Genomic DNA, 24,806 nt, shown 5'->3' with positions numbered 1-24,806 from the left:
CTTCTTCTTCTTCTTCTTCTTCTTCTTCTTCTTCTTCTTCTTCTTCTTCTTCTTCTTCTTCTTCTTCTTCTTCTTCTGTGTCAACCTTGATGCCAAGACCACGGCCACACATCCCGGAAAATCTACAGCAACTAATGAACTCCGCCCGTGAAAGCCTTCGACAACAAATTCTAAGCATGTTTTTATTATAAGTAAAAAAGACACCTTTGTGTTTTGAGTCCTTTATAAAGTTTATCTCTCCGCTCTCCCTGGCATTGCATGTTATGACACACGCACGGACGGCCCAACAAGGTCTCGTTCATGTCAGATCCGGCCCTTGTAGCAAATGAGTTCGACACCCCCGCTCTAGAGGTTTCTCCCTGGAATATGGATTTTGAGACGGAGACGTTAGTGCATGACCGCCGCCCCAAGGTGTCAGGGCTGAAACATCCTGCCGTTCACGCTTACGTAGACGAGGACGAGGACCAGAATCTCGAGGTCTAAGACGGGAAATCCAGTGTGTTTGCATTTACTGACCTGACCGGGCATGAACCCTGCTGTATGTTCCTGCCGCTCAAGGTTGTGTCAGTAAGGCTTGTGGAGAAGTTTGGATAGTTTATCACAACCCCCTTCTCCTGTCTCTTCAGCAAATGATTGTCCCTGCTTGCTCCTTTTTGCAGTCACTGGAACAGGAACAGCAACAAAAGAACCCCACAGGAAACAAACTGCAGGCATATCCTTGGGCTACCGCTGGGAGCCCGGGCCAAGGGGCATCGCCCCCAAACACTCAAGTCTCAGCAGTTGGGGAATGTCTTTTAGTGGAACGCAGTTCTGCAGCCTGGTGACCTCACCGCAGTCAGCTGCTCACTTCTGGCTTTCCTTTCTCTGTGATGCTCTGTGAACTCAGCCAGCATGGGGTTCTTTGCCCAGGTGGCCTCCTCTTTGGAGGACGTTGCTGTAATCAAGGAGGCCCCTTCCATGTAGAAAAGAGCTCTTTTCTACTGCCAAAGACCAACTCGCACGGCGACCCTTTCTTGGGCAATGGCCCTGGAGTGCAAGGCTTCCGGGGAGAGAAGGTTCCTTCACGGCGATCTTCAAAGTCCTGACCTGTGTCGCCCAACTGCACCCAAATCCGGTTTAGTGCCTATAAAAGAACGCCATCAAACACACACACACCCTCCAAGTACTGCTGTTATTTGCTTCTTAGTGTGGTCAGATGGTAGGTTGCAGAAGGAACCAACCGCGGTTTCACAAAACCAGGTGGGGTCACACTCTTGGGGCCAAAACTGACAAGTCATAGCATGCAGTTATCGTGCAAGAATCTCTTCCGAGGTTGCATACGTCGTCCCCCCCCCCATTGGGAACCATGGAGACAACTGGGTGTTTTGTGGGGCTGCTCCAGAGACAAATTCTCATTTTGAGTCCGTGGCCGCTGCCTGAATAGGGAGGGGGGCGTGTTTGGGTCAAGAAAAGGGAACGCGCAAGTTTGAGGGAGGTAAAAACGTGCGCTAGTTTGGGAGACCGGGAGGGGTCTGAGAATTCTGGCTCCAGACTTACCATGTGGTTCTTCCCCACCCCGCAGTTCCCTAGACTTGCTTCTGAGCTTGGCCCGGAACAGGATTTGGGATAGCGGCTGGCTTGCCTAGAATGCAGGGCGTTTCCGGGCAGGCTCCCCTCTGCCTGGGCGGCAGCCTCAGCGACTGTCCCTGCTGCAGCGGGGGGGGGGGGGGCTTGCGGAGTTTTTAACTAGTCTTGGGGGGGGGGTGCAGCTGGTGCTGCTGTCACTGAGCAGGAGCGGGGTGCCCATACAATCATAGAATGTTAGAGTTGGAAGGGACCTTGCAGGTCATCTAGCCCAACCCCCTGCACTCTGCAGAAGCACAGCCAAAAGAGAGCCCTGCATACCTTCAACATACCCGGAAGATGGTCGTCCAGCCTCCCAGAACCGCACAAGGAGTCCGCGGCAAGGAGAGGGGCTTGAACCCGTGTCTCCTGGCTTTCCCCACCCCCACCACAATGGCGCTGTGTTTCTCTGGCCTTGGGTATAAGATGACGTCCCTCCGGTTCCACGGGGCCACATGGATGCCCCAGGTGTTGGTTTGACATTCATCCCCCTTTCCCGTCATTGCTTCTTCTACTTTTTTTTTTTAATTTCTCATGATGTAAAAAGTCACCCTCCATTTGTCTCCATTTAGGCAAAAGTAGAGAGAAAGGCAGAGTCAGCCGGGGCCGCCCGGAAGCCCGAACTCAATGCAGTCTCTAAAACAACCGTAACAAAAGAGGGTGCCCCAAAGCAGCCCAATGGGAAAGTGAGTTTTATTTCAGCCTTCTCTCACTTGGGGGAGAGAAAAGGACCGGCTCTGTGACTTATTTTTTTTCTCCCCCCTTTCACTCCCCGTTTGGGTCACTCTCCCTTCTTCTCTCTTAACTCTCGCACTTTTTTTTTTCTCTCGTCGTCCCTGTTCTCCGACCTCTTTCATTGCACGCACCTTCCCGTGTGTATGTCCCACGCCGCGGTCGGTGAAGTTCGTGGGGTGAAACGAGTGCCCATCCGCCTTTCTCTCTTCAGATGGGGGAAGCCCCGCCAGCGTGGCTTCGCCCTCCCGCACGGAAAGGGTTGTGGACCCTCCGGCTTCCCAGGCCCCGAAGAACCAATTTTCCTCTCTCTCGCCTGCTCCGCATCCCTCAGCAGCTTTCAGTTGCTTTGTTTCTGTCGTCAACCGCATTTTTCAGGGCAAAGGGACAGCTAAGCTATGCATCGTAGGCCCGCTTGGACTGAGACCGGAGGGTCTAGTTCTCACAGAGGTGGCCGACTTGTGTCTGGGCCATACTGCTTCAGACTGCCGGTAGGGCGCGCTCACAGTGGACTTCTTCTCTGTACAGAAAGACAGCTTCAGAGGTTAGCCGTGCCGGTCTGCAGTAGAACAGCCAGATTTATCTCCCCGATGCCATTTAACATCTACATGCGCCCCCTCGCCCAGCTGGCATGGAGTTGCAGGCTTGGGCGCCTCCAGTATGCTGATGACACCCAGCTACAGGGGTCATTTCGTAGAAAAAGAGGTGCAGGTGCTCATTAGCATAACTCATTAGCATAACTCATTTGCATATGCCACGCCCCCTGACATCACCGGGAGTGTGTCAGAAGGCAACACCCACCGCTCAGGCTCCACTGGACTGTTTTGGATCGCTAGCTATTGGGGTGGGGGGACATGCAGATCTGTCCTCACAGAGGAGGGAGAGCTTGTACCTGAATAAAACTTGGTCTCAAAGATGCCACGGGACTGTTTTGGACTGGGGGGCCGGTGGGGGGCCCTCTGCAACTCAACTGGCTGCTTCTTGCTCTGACTGAGGGCTGCTGGGAGCAGGGGGTGGGGCTTGTTGCATGTGCCCGCCCCCTGGGCTCTTTACTGCCAGAGCTCCGCTCCTGTGCGCTCCTGCAGGAAATGACCCCTGTCCAGCTATATCTGTTATTGGACAGCCACCCAGATGACACCCTGCAGAATCGCTGCAGGCTTGGAGGCTGTGGTGGGGTAGTTAAAAAAGAGCAAGTTGAGTCTTAATCCAACAAAGACGGTTCTGTGGCTGGAGTGTGTGTGGGGGGGGTGCCTTCGGGGCTGGGGCTCTTGACGGGGCGCTGTTGACTTCAGCACAGTCTGTCAAGAGTTTGGGTGTGATTCTGGATGCCTCCTTGAATATGGGCCACGGTGGCTCAGTGGTTAAGATGCTGAGCTGGAGGCACTAAGGTCCGTAGCTCGGCAGTTCGAAACCCCAGTGCCACGTGACGGAGTGAGCTCCCGTCTCTGGTTCCAGCTCCTGCCAACCTAGCAGTTCGAAAGCAAGAAACTGCAAGTAGATTCACAGGTGCCGCTTCAGTGGGAAGGGAACAGCGTTCCGTGCGCCTCGGCGTCTAGTCATGCTGGCCACATGACCACGGATAAGTCTTCGGACAGCGCTGGCTCTTCGGCTTGGAAACGGAGATGAGCACCGCTCCCCAGAGTTGGATTCGACTGGCTTTCGAGCAAGGGGAACCTTTTTACTTGACTATGGAGGCCCAAGTCACACGTATTTGCCAGAGTGGCAATCTCTAGATGGTGCTCCTGGCATTGACTCTGTCTGTACAAAAAAAAAATCCCCTATACATGGAAACAAGAGTGTGTTGGGAAGAAGGCTACTTAGGAGGACACTGGCTTCCTCGTGCCACTCTGAAGTGGTAGGGCCTGGGCACAGGAAGAACACCACTAAAGGCTGGCTGGGCCGGGGAATGAAGGTCTGGTGAGCTCACGTTGGGGAGGGACCCTCCAGACCCTGTCTCCTAATCAGTCTCATCCAGTGTTCCCTCTAAGCTAAGTTAGTGTGAGCCAGCTCACGGTTTTTTAGCCTCCGGCTCACACATTTTTGTCTCCGCTCAGGAAGGAGGGCTCCAGAGCAAACTTAATTTATGTAGCGGCCAAATCGCTTGTTTACAACTTTAATGCTAGTCGCTCAAAAAGTAGAATTTTTGCTCACGAGACTCCACAGCTTGGTCTCATCGTCTGCTTATTAAAACACAGTGTTTTGTGGAGCTCCAGACCAGTGTCCCCTCTAAGCTGAGTCAGTGTGAGCTATTTCACAGTTCTTTGGCCTCCAGCTCACACATTTTTGTCTCCGCTCAGGAAGGAGGGCTCCAGAGCAAACTTAATTTATGTAGCGGCCAAATCGCTTGTTTACAACTTTAATGCCAGTCGCTCAAAAAGTAGAATTTTTGCTCACAAGACTCCACAGCTTAGAGGGAGCCTTGCTCCAGACTCGTTTGGGGCCACCGCTTTCAGACAGCCGGTCGTTCCGTGGTGGCCATGCGGTCAGTGGGCCGCCTGACCCCTCGCCTGACCGGCTGCATGCGTTGAGTCTCCCCGACAATTCAGCGGTGGCAGCGCAGGAAGTAGTTAAACGCAAAGCTGCCCTTGGTCATTATCAAAGGCATCCATTCCAAAACGTGCTGAGGCATCAACAGTCATTGTCTCTGTTTTGGTGGCACCGGGGCTGAGTGTTCTACCACCGCCCGTGGCCAAGCCGGGTCAGTTCAGCCTTTGCAACGCAATGGGTGCCGGAGCTTCAAGACAGACAGTGCCTCCGTCCTGGTGGCACCAGCCATGGCCCCAATTAATTAACTTGAACTTGGCTGGCGTGTCGGGGGGGTGGGGAGGGTGCCATCGTTTGCCCTGTGCCGACTAGATCTTCTCGTCCTGGCTGTAGGCAAGTTGGCTCGAAATGAGCAGGGCAGTAGCAGTGTTCCCTCTAAGCTGAGTTGGTGTGAGCTAGCTCACAGTATTTTAACCTCCGGCTCACACCTTTTTGTCTCCGCTCAGGAAGGAGGGCTCCAGAGCAAGCTGCTTTCGGCAGCAGACAAATCGCTCGCTCACCATTTTAATGCCAGTCGCTCACAAAGTAGGATTTTTGCAAGACTCCACAGCTTAGAGGTTGGGAGGCGGATTTGTCGAGAATAGCAGCAGAGTTGGTTGCGCAGGGGTCACTGTGCTGGTCGTTGCCGTCAGACGGGAGCCCTTGAAAGGCAGCTTGCTTTGTTATTTATTTGGACACTTCCGACCCCACCGTTCCTCGTGGTTCAAGGCAGCTTACAGTAATAGTTTAGAACGTTTTTGGTTTAAAAATGGAAGGTGGAATGGTAAAACGTCAGCTGTCTTCTCCCTCCGCCCCTCAGAAGATGCCTGCCAATTCCGACACCCTCCAAAGTCCTGGCAAACAGGCAGGCCTGTAAGAGCCAGAGTCTGTGCCAGGCGGACCACCCTGACCGTAATCGGCACACAGGGACCTACGGAAGGAGACGGTCCTTCAGTTACATGGGTCCCGGGCAACGCTCCCTCTAAGCTGTGGAGTCTTGTGAGCAAAAATCCTGCTTTGTGAGCTGCTGGCGTTAAGGCTGTGAGCAGGCGATTTGGCTACTGCATCACCCAATCAGTTTGCTCTCAAGCCCTCCTTCCTGAACTAAGACAAAAAAGGGTGAGACGGAGGCTAAAAGACTGTGTGCTAACTCACACTAACTCAGCTTAGAGGGAACACTGGCCCCAGGTCCTGAAGGGCTTTCAAGGTCATCGCCGGTACCTTGAATTGAACTGGGAAACAGACTGGCAGCCAAAGTAGCTGTTTCAAAACAGGCGGCACGACATTCCTAGCAGCGAAGCCCTGAAAACAGTTGGGGGATCTCTTGTAGCTCCAGGGTTGTTTTCAGGACCAGCCCCACGTAGAGCATGTTGTAGGAATCCAGCCGTGGGGGTCACAGGTGCATGGATCAGCATAAAGGGCTTTCAAGGTCGTGACGAGCACCTGGAATTGGACTCGGAAACAGGCTGGCGGCCGATGAAGCTGTTTCCAAATGGGATTTGTTCACCGTGTCTTTTCCTTCCTCCCCAGGTGTCTAATAAATAGGTGGTGAAAGGTAGATTCAGCCTCAGAACGTTCTGCACCTGTTCCCATTGGTCTTAGGACCTGTGACTTTCCAGGGAGGAATCTCAACCTTTGTGAATCTCAGGGATGTGGCGACCCCGTCCTCTCCATGAGGCCCACTGCTGGACCTCCTGATGGCACCTGGTATTCTTTGTCCACTGTGTGACAGAGTGTTGGACTGGATGGGCCATTGGCCTGATCCAACATGGGCTTCTCTTATGTTCTTATGGATGAACATACGGAGCAGAGGTCCATCAGTGGCTGTTAGCCACAAGGTATAGACAGGAACTCTCAGTCTGGGGCAAGGGATGCTCTGTATTCTTGGTGCTTGGGGGGGGGGGCAACAGTGGGAGGGCTTCTAGTGTCCTGGCCCCACTGCTGGACCTCCTGATGGCCCCTGGTGTTTTTGGCCACTGTGTGACAGAGTGTTGGACTGGATGGGCCATTGGCCTGATCCAACATTGGCTTCTCTTATGTTCTCATGAGAAAATAGCCATGGCACAAGGTCATTCAATTGCTCTTCCTGACATGCACACACACACCCCGAGCAGTTGGTGTGATGCCACATTCAGGTGGTGCCCTCTCCCAAAATACCAGAATTTGAGGGCATCCGATGAAGCCGATGGGCAGTAGGTTCAGGTCGGACAAAAGAAAATACTACTTTATGCAGAGAGTGATTAAAAGGTGGGATTTGCTGCCAGAAAATATAGTGACTGCCTCAGGAATAAACAGCTCGAAAAGGGAATTAGATAGATTCATGGAGGATAAGTCTATCAGTGGCTACTAAGGGGAACCTTCCCATTCAGAAGCACTAAACCTCTGAATCGCAGAGCCAGGAGGCAACTTTGGCCTCTATATCTTGTTGCTGGCCCCCGCAGAGGAACTGGTTGGCCACTGTGTGAGCTGGACTAGATGGACCCTCCCTGGTCTGATCCAGCAGGGCTCTTCTGAGGTTCCTTATCAGGGGGAAGGCCTCGGCCTCTCTGCCCAGTTGCTGGTCCTCCAGAGGAACTGGCTGGCCCCTGTGTGAGAAAAGGATTCTGGACTAGATGGACCCTCACTGGTCTGACCCTGCAGGGCTCTTCTGAGGTTCTTCTCAGGGGAAGGCCTCTGCCTCTCTGCCCTGTTGTTGGCCCTCCAGAGGAACTGGCTGGCCACCGTGTGAGACGGGAGGCTGGACTAGATGGACCCTCATTGGTCTGATCCAGCAGGGCTCTTCTGGTGTTCTCATCAGGGGAAGGCCTCGGCCTCTCGGCCCTGTTGTTGGCTCTCCAGAGGAACTGTCTGGCCACCGTGTGAGACAGGATGGACCCTCACTGGTCTGACCCAGCCGGGCTGTTCTGATGTTCTTATGAACTACCCTCTGTAGCACCTTTCTCCCTTCACAGTGAGGGGAAAGTGTGAGCACTGGAAAATGAGACAAGAGACTCATTCGTTCTGTTCTTGTGGGGAAATCATCTTGCTACACCAAAAGCAATTATTCAAGCCCCAGGTGAGAACCCCACATTTGTGTGTGTGTATTGATGCTGGGAAAGACTGAAGGTCAAAGAAGACGGGGACGGCAAAGGATGAGATGGTTGGACAGTGTCATCGATGCAACGAACATGAAGTTGAGCCAACTTCAGAGGACGGCGGAAGACCGGAAGGCCTGGCATGATGTGGTCCATGGGGTCACGAAGAGTCGGACTCGACTGTGTGACTGAACGACAACAACATTTGCTGCATTCACAGCATGGAAAGCACACACAGTGTGAATATCCAATATGGGGTTTCTCCGCAGAAAGAGGCTAAGGGGGATTGATTCGGCCCAGGTGGCGTTGACAAAGTCGTCCAGCATCTTCCAAATGCAGACGAGGACAGCTGGATTCAGGGCTGCATCAGTTAGATTACAGGCTGTCAGCCCTGCCTTGGATGGGTCAGGTGACTCTTCTTCCGCAGAAAGCCAAAGAAGTGCAGTTGCAAAACGTAGAGAGGCAAGACATGAAGGCCTCTTCCCATCTCCAGTGAAGTACAAGTCCTCGAGGTTGTTAGTAACGCAAGCAAAAGTTGGCCTTCCGACTTTCCAAAAGCTCCACCCGTGGACTGCTGACCTGGTGAGCCATCCTGCGTCCACTGGCGGTTGGGATTCTTGCAAAGAACGCTGGACTGCGCAGATAGAGCTCAGACTCATCCAGTAAGATGGTTGCTATGGGAGAGAATACACAAGGCCCCTTAACTCTAAGCTGTTCAGAGGTCACAAGGATGCCCTGTGGTATGCATGAAAGTTCACATTTTAGTAGGCGTATAAAACCACTAACCTAAAAGCTCAATAAATTCTCACTTGAGTAAAAAAAATGGAAGTGCAAAATATCCTGTTTTGCATAAACTGTTCTACCGCAGACCAAGGCAGCTGCCCTCCGAAACACTCTGGCTCTGCATGCTTAAAATATCTCGGCGGCCTCTGGGCTTGCCAGTTAAACAGCGAGCCCTGCAAGCGTGGGGACCAACGCTCCCTCTAAGCTGGGGAGTCTAGCGAGCAGAAATTCCGCTTTGTGGGCTTACCGGCATTCAAGTGGCGAGCGAGCGATTTGGCTGCTGCATAACTTGGTTGGCTCTGGAGCCATCCTGCCTGAGCGGAGACAAAAACGTGCGAGCCAGAGGCTAAAAGACTGTGAGCTGGCTCACGCTCACTCAGCTTAGACTGGTGGGGACCCTGGTATTCATCCGCCGACCAGGATCTCTCCTCTACCTGCCGTCAGAGAATGAGGCCGAACAACCAGAGAGACCCTTTCTTAGAAAGCTGGCCCTCCCCCAAGTCGCTCCGTGCCAGCCCCGAGAATGCCGCTGCCACTAACACTGTCTGCCTCGCCATCTCATGTGTCCATTTGTTCTCTCTCTCTCTCTCTCTCTCTCTCTCTCTCTCTCTCTCTCTCTTGCTGTCCCTTCCTCGTCCGAGTTTGTTCACACTTAATCCTCGACCAGGTTGGAGTCCTAACACCGCTCTCTCTCTCTGTCCCCCTCCGTCCGCCGCGCCCGAGACTAGCTCCCACCAGAGGATTCTAACCAGCCCTCTTTCCTTGTGTCATTCTCTCCGTCTCTGTGACACTCCAGGTCCAGATAATCTCCAAAAAAGCCAGCTACAGCCACGTCCAGTCCAAGTGCGGGTCCAAGGACAATATTAAGCACGTCCCTGGAGGTGGGAATGTGAGTATCCGAGGGCACTGGACAGCCGTCTCTTTCCACTAACTCCTCTCCGGGTTTGGACCGTAGTGTGCTTGTCTGTGTGTGCCTATATATATGTGTGTGTGCGTGTGTATTTGTGTGCGTGTTCTTTTCCCATATCAGAAAGGAAGCAGGGCATTTTTCTTTGGGAGTAAGATTCAGGAAGGGACAAAGGCACTGGGTGAGGGGATGCCTCGAAATGAAGGCTGCGGTACAGGGACGTTTAGCCGTCTGTGAGGTCGAGACGGTGTACAGCGGGTCTTCACAAGAGATGGGTGCCTCTTCTGAAGCACTGCTAGCCGGGAAGCATTTGGAGAGGTCTATCAGTGGCTACTAGCCATGGTGACTAAAGGGAATGGTCAGAGGAACTAGTCCTCTGCATCCCAGTTCCAGGAGGCAACATCAGGGGAAGGCCTCGGCCTCTCTGCCCTGTCGTTGGTCCTCCAGAGGAACTGGCTGGCCCCTGTGTGAGACGGGAGGCTGGACTAGAGGGACCCTCCCTGGTCTGATCCAGCAGGGCTCTTCTAGTGTTCTTCTCAGGGGAAGGCCTCGGCCTCTCTGCCCTGTCGTTGGTCCTCCAGAGGAACTGGCTGGCCCCTGTGTGAGACGGGAGGCTGGACTAGAGGGACCCTCCCTGGTCTGATCCAGCAGGGCTCTTCTAGTGTTCTTCTCAGGGGAAGGCCTCGGCCTCTCTGCCCTGTCGTTGGTCCTCCAGAGGAACTGGCTGGCCCCTGTGTGAGACGGGAGGCTGGACTAGAGGGACCCTCCCTGGTCTGATCCAGCAGGGCTCTTCTAGTGTTCTTCTCAGGGGAAGGCCTCGGCCTCTCTGCCCTGTCGTTGGTCCTCCAGAGGAACTGGCTGGCCCCTGTGTGAGACGGGAGGCTGGACTAGAGGGACCCTCCCTGGTCTGATCCAGCAGGGCTCTTCTAGTGTTCTTCTCAGGGGAAGGCCTCGGCCTCTCTGCCCTGTCGTTGGTCCTCCAGAGGAACTGGCTGGCCCCTGTGTGAGACGGGAGGCTGGACTAGAGGGACCCTCCCTGGTCTGATCCAGCAGGGCTCTTCTGATGTTATGTCAAAGGCATAACATCAGAAGAGGCACCCATCTTTGTCAAAGGCTTTCACGACCAGAGTTAATTAGTTGTTGTAGATTTTCCAGGCTGTATGGCAAGGCCACGGCCATACAGCCCGGAAAACCTACACCAACTAATCTTCTCATGTTCTTAGCTCCTGTTTCCTTCATGAGCTGGGTGCAGGTGCCTGGAAAAGGGCTGTTCTGGAGTGAGCTCTGTTTCCCGACAGTCTTGCCCTCGCTTTGAAGGTTAGCAAGTGGAGGGGTCCGCTGGGGATTCACTGTCACGGTGGGTGCCCACAGAAAGGGTTGGGCTTTATCCTGGCGTAGCTCGGGTCAAGCTACCGTGAGCTCAGCGTGTTTTCAGTGGGTGCTCTTTGAGGCCAGGACAGTTTCTGGAGACCCCAGCTGGCAACTGGTTCTGGGCCGGCCAGGGCGGTGTAGCAGATAAGATGTTCAGACTAGAATCTGGGAGACGTGAGTTCGAATCCAGCTGTGCCAAGGAAGCTCGCTGGGTGACCTTGGGCCAGTCGCACCCTCTCAGCCTCACCGACCTCACAAGGTAGTTTTGAGGATAAGAAGGAAGAGAGGAGAATGATGTAAGCAGCCTTGGGGTCCCCACTGGGTTGAAAGGTGGGGTATCAATGACACAGATTAAGTCAGTTCTCACAGCTGGTGACGGAGTGGGTGGGTTCCGCATACGAAGACGCTTAGTTCAGGGCTGCGGGCTCCGAATGGCAGCAGTATTCGTGTTCTTCACCCAGCAGAATTCGTTCACCAGTATGGAATATCATGAGAATGCCGTTGCCATTTTTTATTCTACATAATTCTGTATTGGGGAGGGGGGGCCATTTGTGTGCAGTTACAAGTAGATTGCAAGTAGATAAATAGGTACCACTTCGGTGGGAAGGTAACAGCGTTCCGTGCGCCTTTGTGTTTAGTCATGCCGGCCACATGACCACGGAAACGTCTTCGGACAGCGCTGGCTCTTCGGCTTTGAAACGGAGATGAGCACCGCAACCCTAGAGTCGGATTCGACTGGCTTTCGAGCAAGGGAACCTTTACCTTTACCTTTACGGTTTTGGCAGTGGCCACAAGGCCACTGAAACAGACACACGGAAACCTTATTCAGCCACTTTTTCCTGGCTACTGGGGTTTCTACAGGCATTACGCTCGCCCACTTTCGGGCCCGCGTGCCTAAAAATAATGTTTTTTACAGCGAGGAAGCTGAACCTTTTCCCCTCCGTGCCACGCTCTGTGCTTCTTCCGTGTCATCACCGCTGTGTGTTTCAGGGGCGGGGACCCGACTTCTGCGCTCCCCTTTCCCTGGCCGGGGCCTTCCGCGGCTTGCGTTTTGCAGACGGCTGACTTCACTGCTGCTTTTCTCGGGGGGGGGGAGGGCTTGTTTCGGAGAACGGGGTTCGCCCCACAGCTGTGCTCTTGACCAAAATCCCCCACCCCCATCGCTGACGTGGCTTGTGGCGTGGAGGTTCCTGATTGCCTACTGTAGAACGACCAGGGCTGGGGGCTTCTGACCCCTTCCTTGTTGCAGTTAACCAGTCTGAGCCTTAGTCGCTGCTGCGTTTGCTGTCCGGGCTTCCTTTCGCTTGAGGACGGTGGCCCAGGGGGTCCATGCAAAGGGGGCAGGATGTGTCCCGGTCACCTCTGTGTAATCTTTGGGGGGAGGGGGAGCTTTCCAACACGCGGAGTGGCTTACTCTCCAGAGACACTGCCTTCAAAACAAAGGTGGGCTCTCATGTGATCTTCCGCCTGGTGTGGAGGTCGCAGCGTCACAACAGGATCTGGGAGAACCATGTTCGAGCGACCGCTCTGCCATGGAAGCTTGCTGGGTGACCATGGGCCCGTTGCGTACTCTTAAGCATGACCTACCGTGCAGGGTTGTTGTGAGGATAAAATGGGAGGAGACAGCTTGGGTCCTCATTGGGGGAGAAAGGCAGGGTGGAAATGAAGGAAATGAGTCAAGGGGAGCCAGGCGCAGAGAGCAGCTGCCTGTGTGGAGAACAAGACGACCGTGTTGCCCCGAGATGGCCTTTCCCTGGTGAGGGTTTTTTGTTGGTCTTAAAGGTCCCAGTTTGGTGTGGTGGTTAAGTGCGCGGACTCTAATCTGGGAGAACCGGGTTTGATTCCCCACTCCTCCAGTTGCACCTGCCGGATGACCTTGGGCAAGCCGTAGTTCTGGCAAAGCTGTTCTTGAAAAAAGAGCAGTTTCTGTCAAGAGCTCTCTCAGCCCCACCGACCTCACAGGGTGTCTTCTGTTGTGGGGACGGGGGGAGAGAAAGGAGTTTGTAAGCCGCTCTGAGACTCCTTTGGGTAGTGAAGGGCAGGCTATAAACCCAATCTCCTCTTCTTCTTCTTCTTTCTTCTTCTTTCTTCTTCTTCTTCTTCTTTCTTCTTCTTTCTTCTTCTTTCTCCTTCTTTCTTCTTCTTTCTTCTTCTTCTGCTGGCTGTGTGGGCCTTCAGGGTTCCTTCTGTGCCGGTCAGCCCAACCCGTGGCGTTAAAGGAAGCTAATTCTCCCAGAGCGTTTTGGGTTTCTTCTCAGCAGGGAAGGGGTGAAGTTCTTCTGCAGTTCTCCCATAGGGGATATCCTTGGGTGGCTCCTATGTTTTGCGGGAACAGGGAGAGCGGGAGGTAAACAGGTCTGGCACCACTCGCCAGCCCTCAGGTACAGAATCCGCTCTAGCTACTGCAGCGGCTTCCCGCCCCTTGCTGATATGGTTCAGGTGCTTCTCCGGAGCGGCAGGGCTCTGGTCTCCGTAGGCCCCTGCGACTTGCTCAGTCCCCAACGCTGCTGGGAAGACATTTCAAGAGACGTTCAGATGCTCTTGAGCTTCGGCCGAGGGAGGCGGAGGCTCCGCTATAGAAAACCGCGTCTTCTGTCCTTGCCGCTTCTCACGTTGTCTCTTATATAGGGAACCTTTCCTCCTTCGCGCAGGCTTGCTTGCTCTCTTCCCATTCCCATTCAAAGTAGTTGCAGAGGAAAGTCCTTTGCAGGGGCCTGCTCTAGGTGACGCAAAAGCGCTTGGTAGGGATACGTCCCAGATCATGCTTAAAACCCTGCGTGCCGCAGTTGTCCCTGCCCCCTTTCCCCACTTGGCTGTCTCCCCCTCCCTCCCACGGCCACCCCCCCCCTCAAAACGCAGACCGAGAACTGTCCGCACGTGCAGAACGGAGAGTAAAGTGCTTATCGTTTTCAGGTTCCAAATGCCCAAAGGCCAGCTTCGGGCAGCCACTCCCAGCCGTCCACCGGCCCCAAGCCCAGCCAGGGCAAAACCGATGTGAGTAAAACCGCCACAGCCGCCAGCTCGGGCTTTGATGTGATGGAGTTTCACCTATGATCAGTTTCATGTTCCCTCCCCCCCGGGTTGGAGTCGACACGTCATGGTTTTGCAGGATCTGGCCCTCCCGGAGGCCTCGGTTTCTTTTTTTCCTGTACAGTCACTCCTTACAAGATGGCTTAACCTCCCCGTAATCCAAAGAATAGCAATTATAGAACAAAGTTTGAGTCCAGAGGCACCTTTAAGACCAACAAAGTTTCATTCTGGGCATCAGCTTTCGTGTGCAGGCACACTTCAAGTGTGCACACACACAAAAGCTTATTGCCCAGAATTAAACTTTGTTCTAGTGTGCATGCACACAAAAGCTGATGCCCAGAATTAAACTTTGTTCTAGTGTGCATGCACACAAAAGCTGATGCCCAGAATTAAACTTTGTTCTAGTGTGCATGCACACAAAAGCTGATGCCCAGAATTAAACTTTGTTCTAGTGTGCATGCACACAAAAGCTGATGCCCAGAATTAAACTTTGTTCTAGTGTGCATGCACACAAAAGCTGATGCCCAGAATTAAACTTTGTTCTAGTGTGCATGCACACAAAAGCTGATGCCCAGAATTAAACTTTGTTCTAGTGTGCATGCACACAAAAGCTGATGCCCAGAATTAAACTTTGTTCTAGTGTGCATGCACACAAAAGCTGATGCCCAGAATTAAACTTTGTTCTAGTGTGCATGCACACAAAAGCTGATGCCCAGAATTAAACTTTGTTCTAGTGTGCATGCACACAAAAGCTGATGCCCAGAATTAAACTTTGTTCTAGTGTGCATGCACACAAAAGCTGATGCCCAGAATTAAACTTTGTTCTAGTGTGCATGCACACAAAAGCTGATGCCCAGAATTAAACTTTGTTCTAGTGTGCATGCACACAAAAGCTGATGCCCAGAATTAAACTTTGTTCTAGTGTGCATGCACACAAAAGCTGATGCCCAGAATTAAACTTTGTTCTAGTGTGCATGCACACAAAAGCTGATGCCCAGAATTAAACTTTGTTCTAGTGTGCATGCACACAAAAGCTGATGCCCAGAATTAAACTTTGTTCTAGTGTGCATGCACACAAAAGCTGATGCCCAGAATTAAACTTTGTTCTAGTGTGCATGCACACAAAAGCTGATGCCCAGAATTAAACTTTGTTCTAGTGTGCATGCACACAAAAGCTGATGCCCAGAATTAAACTTTGTTCTAGTGTGCATGCACACAAAAGCTGATGCCCAGAATTAAACTTTGTTAGTCTTAAAGGTGCCTCTGGACTCAAAACTTTCTGTGGCTTCAGACCAACACGGCTACCCACCTGAATCTAATAGCACTCAAGTTATGCAGAGGTGTTTAAATACTCTGCTGTCCATCTGCCCTTCCGGCACCGACTTCTCTGCCAAGCAGGAGTTCATGTTGCTTGCGGACACAGTGTGCACATAGCCAGGAGGTGAGACGGGCCCTCAGTCTGCACAGTACAGCTGAGACGGTTCATTTCCTGGAGGAAGCAGTAGCTGAAGCAGCCTCCTCGGCCCCGCCGAAGTACTTCCCGTGCCTTTGTGTCGTTCCCCAAGTTTCTACAGAAGCATCGACATTGGTGTCGAGCGGCACAAGGATGTATTTGCAGTTCTTGCCCAAACCGTGGGTGGATTACGCTCAATGCTCCCTCTAAGCTGTGGAGTCCTGTGACCAAAAATTCTACTTCGTGAGCTGCTGGCATTAAAGTTGTGAGCAAGCAATTTGGCTACTGCATCAATTAGTTTGCTCTGGAGCCCTCCTTCCTGGGCTAAGACAAAAATGTGTGAGCCGGAGGCTAAAAAACTATGAGCTAGCGTACACTGACTCAGCTTAGAGGAGACACTGGTTACGCTGCGTTGGAGATGTGGGGACAGCAGAGCAAGGGAATTCAGGGGCTTCGTTTGCGGCACATGGTCGCTTCTGCCATCATCCCAGCTCACGCCGTTAAATAATCAGAAGCCCCAGCTCCCCTGTCTTGATTGACGTGGGGACATCAGTCGACAGTGTTTAGGCCAGTTTGGTCTTGCCCAAGGTTTCTGAATCGCTACCGTTTGGCTCTGGGCAATGTACCACAGTGAATGAAGACACCACTATAAAAAAAACCATACGTTAATACCAGACAGGGCTCTTTTTGTAGAAAAAGCCCAGCAGGAACTCATTAGGATAATAGGCCACACCCAGCAGCAGAAACTCATTAGCATATTGGGCCACACCCCTGACAGCACATTAGGCCACACCCCCATGTTACCAGAAGTGTGCTCATCCAGCCACACCCACTTTTCCCTTCTTATTCTGTTTACCTTGTTTGTTGTCCAAACCCAGGGCCTTTTTTTTGTAGCAGGAGCTCCTTTGCATGTTAGGCCACACACCCCTAATGTAGCCAATCCTAATGAGTTCCTGCTGTTGGGTGTGGCCTGTTATGCTAATGAGTTCCTGCTGGGCGTGGCCAACTCGGGAGCCAGCGTTCCTGCATGTTCCTGCCCAAAAATAGCCCTGCCAGTAGACAAATTAGAACTCCAGATGGCAAACTAAAAACTTCCCCATCCCATTCCCGATTGCCCGGCCACCCCACGGGCAGAGAAGGAGGGGGGACAACTGATCTGGAGAGCATAAAAGTGTTCCCGCGAGAGTGGAAACAGTTGCTGTCTTCGACCCAGAGCCTGGCGGAACATCTCCCCCTTACGGGCACTCTGGGGAGGTGCTGCCAGCGAGGGCTCAGACGGGGCTCGGCAGAGCCTTCGGGGGGGGGGGCTTCAGGGACCCTCCGTGGTTCCCCCTCCCCTTGTTGCCTCCCAGAGGCCACCTTCACCTCCGTTCCCTCCCTACCCCTTCGTTTGTCTCTCCCACTCTGCCCCTCAAGTTCTTTGGAACTTGGAATGCATTATGCCCCTGCGCATAATATATTCCCGGCACGGAATGTGGTTTTTTTTTGATAGGGCTTCTACACTGCGAGGGCAGGGGGCTGTTTAGGCCCAACGCAGGAAGCCGCCTAATACCGAATCAGACCACTGGTCCATCGCAGTCAGTATCGTCTGCTCAGATCGGCAGCCGCTCTCCAGGGTCTCAGGCTGGGATTTTTGACATCACCTCCTGCCTGGTCCCTTTTAGCTGGAGACGCCGCCGGGGATTGAACCAGGGACCTTCTGCGGAATAAGCAGATCCTCTCCGATTGAGCCACGGCCCCTCTTTACAGCTCTCCAGGGTCTCAGGCGGAGGTCTTTCACGTCACCTCCTGCCTGGTCCCTTTTAGCTGGAGACGCTGCCGGGGATTGAACCGGGGACCTTCTGCGCACTGAGCAGATGCTCTCCCACCGAGCCACGGCCCCTCCCCACAGCGTGGCACAGCCTCTTCCGTCCCCCAAAGCAAGAGGGTCTCAACGACTGAGCTGGTGGGTTTAGCACGCCTGGCACTGGTCTGATCACTGTTGCAATTATTATTGTTATTTCTAATAATAATAATAATACTGTAAAGTGTTTTACAGTGCACCTTATAACATTCAGTGCTCTCGCTAGTCACGACGCTGTCCTCCCTGGCCACGCTCCCCCCTCCGGGTCTCTGCAGGATGCTAGCTTTGTGCTGCCTGTTGGGGGGGTGGGGGGCCTTCGGAGAGCCCCCGGTCCTCTCTTGCATGAGCACCTCTTTCTCGTGGGTCCCCGGAGTACCTCCGGCTCTAGCCGTCCACCCGGGAGCAGGCGATGGGGTGGCGGCGACACAGCAGTGCTGGTGTTCGGGGACTCTTACAGAGCAGCAGCGGACTCCCTCCTCCCTGAGGCAGATCTTTTCTTTCCTCCCGCCGCTCCGCAGGTGCAGATCCTGAACAAGAAGATCGATCTCTCCAAAGTGTCCTCCAAGTGCGGCTCAAAGGCAAATCTCAAGCACAAGCCAGGTGAGAAAGGGGGAGGGAGGGAGGGAGGATTGCCGGGGGAGGATAATGTCCCGTAGATGTTGTTCGTCCCCCATCCAGCGGAACCGATCCATGGTGATGCCGTGATTTGATCTTCATAGGGCTGTCCCCTTACCCCGTTGTTGCCAATACAATTGGTGGCGGTGGTAGTGGTACTGGCAGCTCCTAATCAAAGGCCCTCTGGAACTGTAAGAGCTAAGACCTCTGTGGCTCGCACGGAGGCGGTCCTGGGAGGCTCCGTGACTGTACCCGGTGGCCAGTGCGATAAACGGTGGTGCCAATTCAAAGGTGGGCAGCCCACCCTTGGAGTGTCACGAGCACTCCGTGTCTGCCATTGATAGGCTGAGTCCCGGAGCCTCCCAGTTCGCTGCCTCTGGTGCTTGAGGGGGGGGGCAACAGTGGGAGGGCTTCTGGCGTCCTGGCCCCACTGCTGGACCTCCTGATGACCCCTGGTATTTTTGGCCACTGTGTGACACAGAGTGTTGGACTGGTGGCAGTGGCTCCTACTCAAAGGCCTGGTGGAAGAGCTCCGTCTTGCAGGCCCTGCGGAACTGAGAGAGGTCCCGCAGGGCCCGGATCTCTTCCGGGAGCTCCTTCCACCAGGTAGGAGCCGCCACCAAAAATGCCCTGGTCCTGGTCACCACAAATTTAACGTCTCTCGGGCCTGGAATTTCCGGGAGATGACACACACACACACACACCCCGACCGTAGTGCCCTTGGGGGAACATATGGAGAAAGGCGGTCCCTCAGGTAGGCTGGACCCTGGCCATAAAGAGTGGGAAGGGAGTAGAGATTTGGAGGTGACAGTTTTATTTCTGGTTTTCACTGGAAATGGCTGTTAACTGTTATTGGAAGGCCGCCTTAAACTACAAGGAAAGCTGGGATAGAAATGCTTTAATAAGTTATTTATTTATTTATTTTATTAGATTTATATACCGCCCTCCCCAGCAATTAAATAATACGCTTAAGATGACGTTAAAACAACAATTTACATATAGATCATAAAATACCGTGTCACCATAAAGCGATCAGATGACCCATCCGACTCGGGCCACTGATGGACAATCGGCCAGAAAAGTTGGGCCAGAAGAACTAAGGCCAGAGAAGCCGGGGGGGGGGGACGACATCCGCTGCCTCAACCAAATGCCCGGCGGAAGAGCTCCGTCTCGCAGGACCCGCGGAACTGTAGTAGGTCCCGCAGGGCCCTGATCTCACACAGGAGCTCATTCCACTAGGCAGGGGCCAGGGCTCTGGGTCGAGGCTAGTCGGACATCCCTGGGGCCAGGAATCACTAACAGATGTTGATTTGTGGACCTGTAAACATAAACCAATAGGAACAGCTTTGCCGAAGCCGGATCCTGTACTGTAGCCCTCCTCCGTTCCCACTGAGCCATCGTGGCCCCTTCCCGTGGACGGACGCGGCAGGCTCAGGTGACGGGACTGATCTAAGGCACCCGCTGCGCACTGTCCGGGGAGGTGTGGAGAGCCCCAGTGACCCGCTCGATGCTGCGCGTGTCGCCCCGGCCATGCTGCAGAGGTGGCATCGGTCAGCAGTGGGAGTTGGCTGCCCGAACTAGAAAGGGCAGGCCAGGCCTGGGCCGCCAGGCCCCAAATGCAGTCCGCTTGCTGAGTCACCACAGCCAGTGGATGACCGTGGGTTCGTCTAGCTCAGTATGCTGTGCTCAACCCGGCAGCAGCAGAAAAGAGCCAGAGCCCAGGAGCACCTGAGAGACGGACAGAAATCTGTGGCCGGGGAGGAGATTCAGTATCTGAAAAGTGAGCAGTGACTCACGAAAGCTCCTACCTGGCCACCAAGGACCCCCCTAAGCTGTGGAGTCTTGTGAGCAAAAATTCTACTTTTGTGAGCTCCTGGCATTAAAGCTGTGAGCGAGCGGTTTGCCTACTGCATCAATTAGTTTGCTCTGGAGCCAGCTTAGAGGGAACACTGCTTGTGAGCAAAAAATTCTACTTTGTGAGCTCCTGGCATTAAAGCTGTGAGCGAGCGATTTGGCTGCTGCATCAGTTAGTTTGCTCTGGAGCCATCCCTTCCTGAGCGAAGACAGAAACGTGTGAGCTGGAGGCTAAAAAGCTGTGAGCTGGCTCACACCAACTCAGCTTAAAGGGAACACTGCTTGTGAGCAAAAATTCTACTTTGTGAGCTCCTGGCATTAAAGCTGCGAGCGAGCGAGCGAGCGATTTGGCTGCTGCATCAATTAGTGTGCTCTGGAGCCATCCCTTCCTGAGCAAACACAGAAATGTGTGAGCCGGAGGCTAAAAAGCTGTGAGCTAGCTCACACCAACTCAGCTTAGACGGAACACTGCTGCCGGCCACTAATTTTGTGAGTCTTTAAGGCGCTCCTGGACTCTGGCTCTTTTCTACTGCTACAGACAGTCTAATACGGCTGCCCAGCTTGATCGAAATGGGCAGCCGTTCTCCGAGGCCTCCTTTCTTACCGGAGATCTTGCCACTGGAGGTACCGGCAGGGGATTCTGAACGCGAGATGCGTCCGCTGCCACCAAGCCAGCCCCTGCAGTGGGGAACGCCGCCCGCCCCCGGCTCCCAGGAAATAACGTCCTGCTTCCTTTGCTCGTTCCAGGGGGTGGAGATATCAAGATTGAAAACCAGAAGCTGAACTTCAAGGAAAAGGCCCAGGCCAAAGTGGGCTCTCTGGACAACGTGGGCCACGTGCCGGCAGGGGGCGCTGTGAAGGTAGGTGTCCCCGGGCAGAACTCGGGGTTGGCTCCCTCCCTGCCCCCCCCACCCCCCGTGTGTGGCCACTCCGTCCTGTCCTGTCCCCCCCCTCCCCTCATCGCCACCGCCATCTCCATCTTCACGGTGCCCCACGAAGGAAGGAGCTGAGCAGAGCCTCGGGGCTAACTCCGTCAGGGGTCTGTAAGGAGGAGAGAGCGAGCGGGCTCCAGGTTGCAGAGGGGCCGGAGGATGGCTGGCTGGCTGGCTCTCCTTCTCCCTCACCTCCCACCGGGGGTGGATGGACCACGAAGCAGACTAGGCACGTGCTTAGGGCACCAGGGCCGAAGGGGGCGCCACAAAGTTGGGGGAAAGCTTAGTTTGTACAGTCTATTGTGTCATCGTATGAATAGATGTTTGCATTGCTGCGACCTGCATTGTCTATCTGGTCAGACAGGTCATCCACTAAAACGGCCTGGGGGTCAGTGTGGAAAGGAGGGGGGCACCAAGATGGGTCAGTGCTGAGGGCACCAGGGAGCCTTCATCCGCCCCTGCCTCCCGCTTCCTCTTCCTTTCTCTCTCCCACCGGCCTCTCTCCCTACTGAGGCAGCCCTGACAGATAACCGGGAGGGGGGGTCTAGCAAGACTAGGCAGAGTTTGCAAAGCCCAGCCCCGCCCTCCCCCACGTCAGCACCCAGCGGGTGATGCTTGGGAGTTGGGGGCAATGCTCCCTCTAAGCCGTGGAGTCCTGTGACCAAAAATTCTACTTTGTGAGCCACTGGCATAAAAGTTGTGAGCGAGCGATTTGGCCGCTGCACAAATTAGCTTGCTCTGGAGCCCTCCTTCCCGAGCGGAGACAAAAACGTGTGAGCCGGAGGCTAAAGAACCGTGAGCTGGCTCACACTGACTCAGCTGAGAGGGAACACTGGTTGGGGGGTGTTTTTCCCCCTGCGCACCGTTTTTTTGCTTCTCTGCATCAGAGGATCGGCCGGGGAAGGTGGTCTCTCCTCGTGCCCTGGGCGTCCTTGCGTTTGTCGGACTGAGTTCCCACGGGTGGTCTGACCGAGGCTGGGGATTACGTCTAGAATATCTCCTTGTAAAGCGTGCAGACATATGTATGTATATATGAAAAATGTAATCAGCAGGGTCAAATGCTTATGAAACGCAGGAAGTTCGGGGCGAGACATCATTATGTAAAATCCCAGTATTACCAAGTAAAGGACAAAAGTCCATTTGCGACAGCAGTGATTTTAGCCATGTCCCTCGTTCTGCTAAAACAGGTAACAGTTGTAGTGGTGTCGCGGTGACCTGGGAGGGCCCAGACTGGCCTGACCTCGTTAGATTTCAGAAGTGACGCAGGGTGGGAGGGCTTCTAATGTCCTGGCCCCACTGGTGGACCTCCTGAGGGCCCCTGGTATTTCTGGCCACTGTGTGACACAGAGTGTTGGACTAGATGGGCCATTGGCCTGATCCAACACTGGCTTCTCTTATGTTCTTATGGATAAACACATGCAGCAGAGGTCCATCAGTACCTCTTAGCCACAAGGTATAGATAAGGACTCTGGGGCAAGGGATGCTCTGTCTTCTTGGTGCTTGGGGGGGGGGACAGTGGGAGGGCTTCTAGTGTCCTGGCCCCACTGCTGGACCTCCTGATGGCCCCTGGTATTTCTGGCCACTGTGTGACACAGAGTGTTGAACTAGATGGGCCATTGGCCTGATCCAACACTGGCTTCTCTTATGTTCTTATGGATAAGCATATGGAGCAGAGGTCCATCAGTGGCTGTTAGTCACAAGGTACAGATAGGAACTCTCAGGCTGGGGCAAAGGATGCTCTGTATTCTTCGTGCTTGAGGGGGGGGCAACCTCCTGATGGCCCCTGGTATTTCTGGCCACTGTGTGACATGGAGTGTTGGACTGGATGGGCCACTGGCCTGATCCAGCATTGGCTTCTCTGATGTTCTTATGTCGGGTCAGCCCTGGATGGGAGACCACCACGGAAGCCCAGGGCCGGTATGCAGAGGCAGGCAGTGGCCAAGCGCCTCTGGCCGTCTCTTGCCTTGACCTGGAGGGCTCCAGCTAGCCCAATCTCGTCAGACCTTGGCCGGGGCCATTTCGTAGAAAAAAGAGGTGCAGGGGCTCATTTGCATATGCCACACCCCCTGGCTAAGGGCAGGCCTGCAAGGACGCCTGGGTTCCCTGCCGGATCTTCTCCCAGATGGGGAAGGGAAAGAAAGGCATCTAAATCCCCCAGACAAACCTCCCCAAGTTTCTCCGCAAAAGCAGAGAGGCTCAGGGGACAAAGGGGGACATGTCTGCCTGTCCTCCCCTTCCCCAGCCAACCCAACGCCTGGGCTTGTTACTCCCGGAACGCCGTTCCGGCTCGTTCCCCCTCGAAATGACCCCTGGACCTCGGAAGCTAAAAGGGTCAGCCCTGCTTGGTACTCGGATGGGAGACCCCCAATGCTCCCTCTGAGCTGTGGAGTCTTGTGAGCAAAAATTCTGCTTTATGAAGAGAAGAAGAAGAGAAGAGATTGGATTTATACCCCGCCCTTCACTACCCAAAGGTGTCTCAGAGCGGCTTACAAACTCCTTTCCCTTCCCCTCCCCACAACAGACACCCTGTGAGGTAGGTGGGGCTGTGAGAACTCTTGACAGAAACTGCTCTTTTTCAAGAACAGCTGTGCCAGAGATATGGCTTGCCCAAGGTCATCCAGCCAGGTGCGAGTGGAGGAGTGGGGAATCAAACCCGGTTCTCCCAGATTAGAGTCCGCGCACTTAACCACTACACCAAACTGCGACTAGCATTAAAGTTGTGAGCGAGCGATTTGGCTGCTGCAATAATTAGTTTGCTCTGGAGCCACATCCTTCCTGAGCGAAGTTAGAAATGTGTGAGCTGGAAGCTAAAGAACTGTGAGCTAGCTCACACTGACTCAGCTTAGAGGGAACCCTGGAGACCACCAAGCTAGTTCCGAGTCGCCGTGCAGAAGCAGGCAGCGGCAAACCTCGTCTGTCCACTTCTTGCCTTGAAAACCCCGTGGGATCACCTGAAGTCACCTGCGGCTTGGTGGTACTTTCCACTACCAACGGTGTCGGAATCCCGTGTTTTCCGATGGCCGCGTGAACTGACCGGAGAGAAGGGAAGGCGAGGCAGGAGCATTAGGCCCGGAGCCTGAGCAAGGGCGCTTCTGAAGGACGTGCAGTCCAGTTGAGCCAGGATCCAGGCTGCCCCCCATTTGGCTCTGCGCATCCCCCTCAACCCCGTGGGGTACCCTTCCCTGTGTCGGCGAGGGCCTTTCGGGCGGAGTCCCACCTCGCCTTCCTTCCTTCCAGCGTGTCTCCACCTCCCTCCATTCCACCCCCATCCTTGTATTGACGCCTCATTGTCCTCCCCCACCCCATTGTTTCATTATAGACTGAGGGGGGCGAGGAGGCAGCCCCACAGAACGGAGCTGTGCCCACGCCCCTGCCTGGCAGCGATGCCGCCCAGGAGAATGGCGTGGGGCATGCCACGCCCGCTCAGGGCGGTGGTGACCAAATGGAAATTCAGAGCTTCGACACTCACATACAAGAAACAAGTAAGTGCCAGGTCTCCCTTGCGCGCTCTCTCTCTTTCTCTCTCTCTCTCTCCCTCTCGCTCTCTCTCTCTCTCTCTCCCCATGATGCTTTTGGGGGGTGGGGGGGTAGGAAGAAGGGGGGTGGGAGGGGAGCGCAGCCTTCTGGGCACAGGTTTGTCCACGCTCTGCACCTTTCAAGTTGAAACAGGATCATCTTAGATGCTTCTGGCTGTGTTTATTTATTTATTTATTTCAAAGCCGCTCTGCTAATGTTGTTAACGAAGCCACTCCACCCTTTTATTTTCCAGGCATCTAACGCTGACATTCTGGTGTCGCCTTCCGCCCCTTCTCTCCCCTCTCTCCCGCTGCAGATTGAGTCCCACAAGCTGCTCTTCCGTGAGAAGGCCAAGGCCCGCACGGACCACGGAGCGGACCCCGCAGCCTCCGACCCCCCCGTCTTCCCCGGCGGCCCCTCCCCTCGGCGCAGCACCTCTGTCAGCGAGAGCCTGGGCTCCGTCGCCTCCGCCGCCTCCTTGCCACCACCGCCGCCGCCGCAGCCGGCTTCCCTCACCGAAGGGATGCCTGCCGCCCTCCCGCAGCAAGGCTTGTGACTCTGCCCCCAGCCC

General features: G+C 54.3%; 1 protein-coding gene across 10 annotated transcripts in view; it reads left to right on the top strand.

Moving 5' to 3' along the window:
• Positions 1-24,800, top strand: part of MAP4 (microtubule associated protein 4) — a 317,020-nt gene extending 292,220 nt beyond the window's left edge. For 5 of the 10 annotated variants that reach the window (XM_015422360.1, XM_015422359.1, XM_015422365.1 and 2 more), the window contains 7 exons: positions 2,175-2,288; positions 9,511-9,603; positions 13,906-13,986; positions 17,837-17,918; positions 20,535-20,647; positions 24,039-24,201; positions 24,489-24,558. In XM_015422360.1, the coding sequence (XP_015277846.1) occupies positions 2,175-2,288; positions 9,511-9,603; positions 13,906-13,986; positions 17,837-17,918; positions 20,535-20,647; positions 24,039-24,201; positions 24,489-24,496 (654 nt within the window). In that variant the 3' untranslated portion in view covers positions 24,497-24,558. Of the gene's footprint in view, positions 1-2,174; positions 2,289-9,510; positions 9,604-13,905; positions 13,987-17,836; positions 17,919-20,534; positions 20,648-24,038; positions 24,202-24,488 lie in introns of all 10 variants that reach the window. The other 5 variants (XM_015422361.1, XM_015422363.1, XM_015422362.1 and 2 more) reach the window with 5 other exon arrangements.
• The last annotated feature ends 6 nt before the right edge of the window (positions 24,801-24,806 follow it).

Source organism: Gekko japonicus, unplaced genomic scaffold (genome assembly GCF_001447785.1).
Source record: "Gekko japonicus isolate JY-2015 unplaced genomic scaffold, Gekko_japonicus_V1.1 scaffold915, whole genome shotgun sequence".
Taxonomy (NCBI): Eukaryota; Metazoa; Chordata; class Lepidosauria; order Squamata; family Gekkonidae; genus Gekko; species Gekko japonicus.
This window is presented reverse-complemented; position numbering and strand designations above follow the sequence as displayed.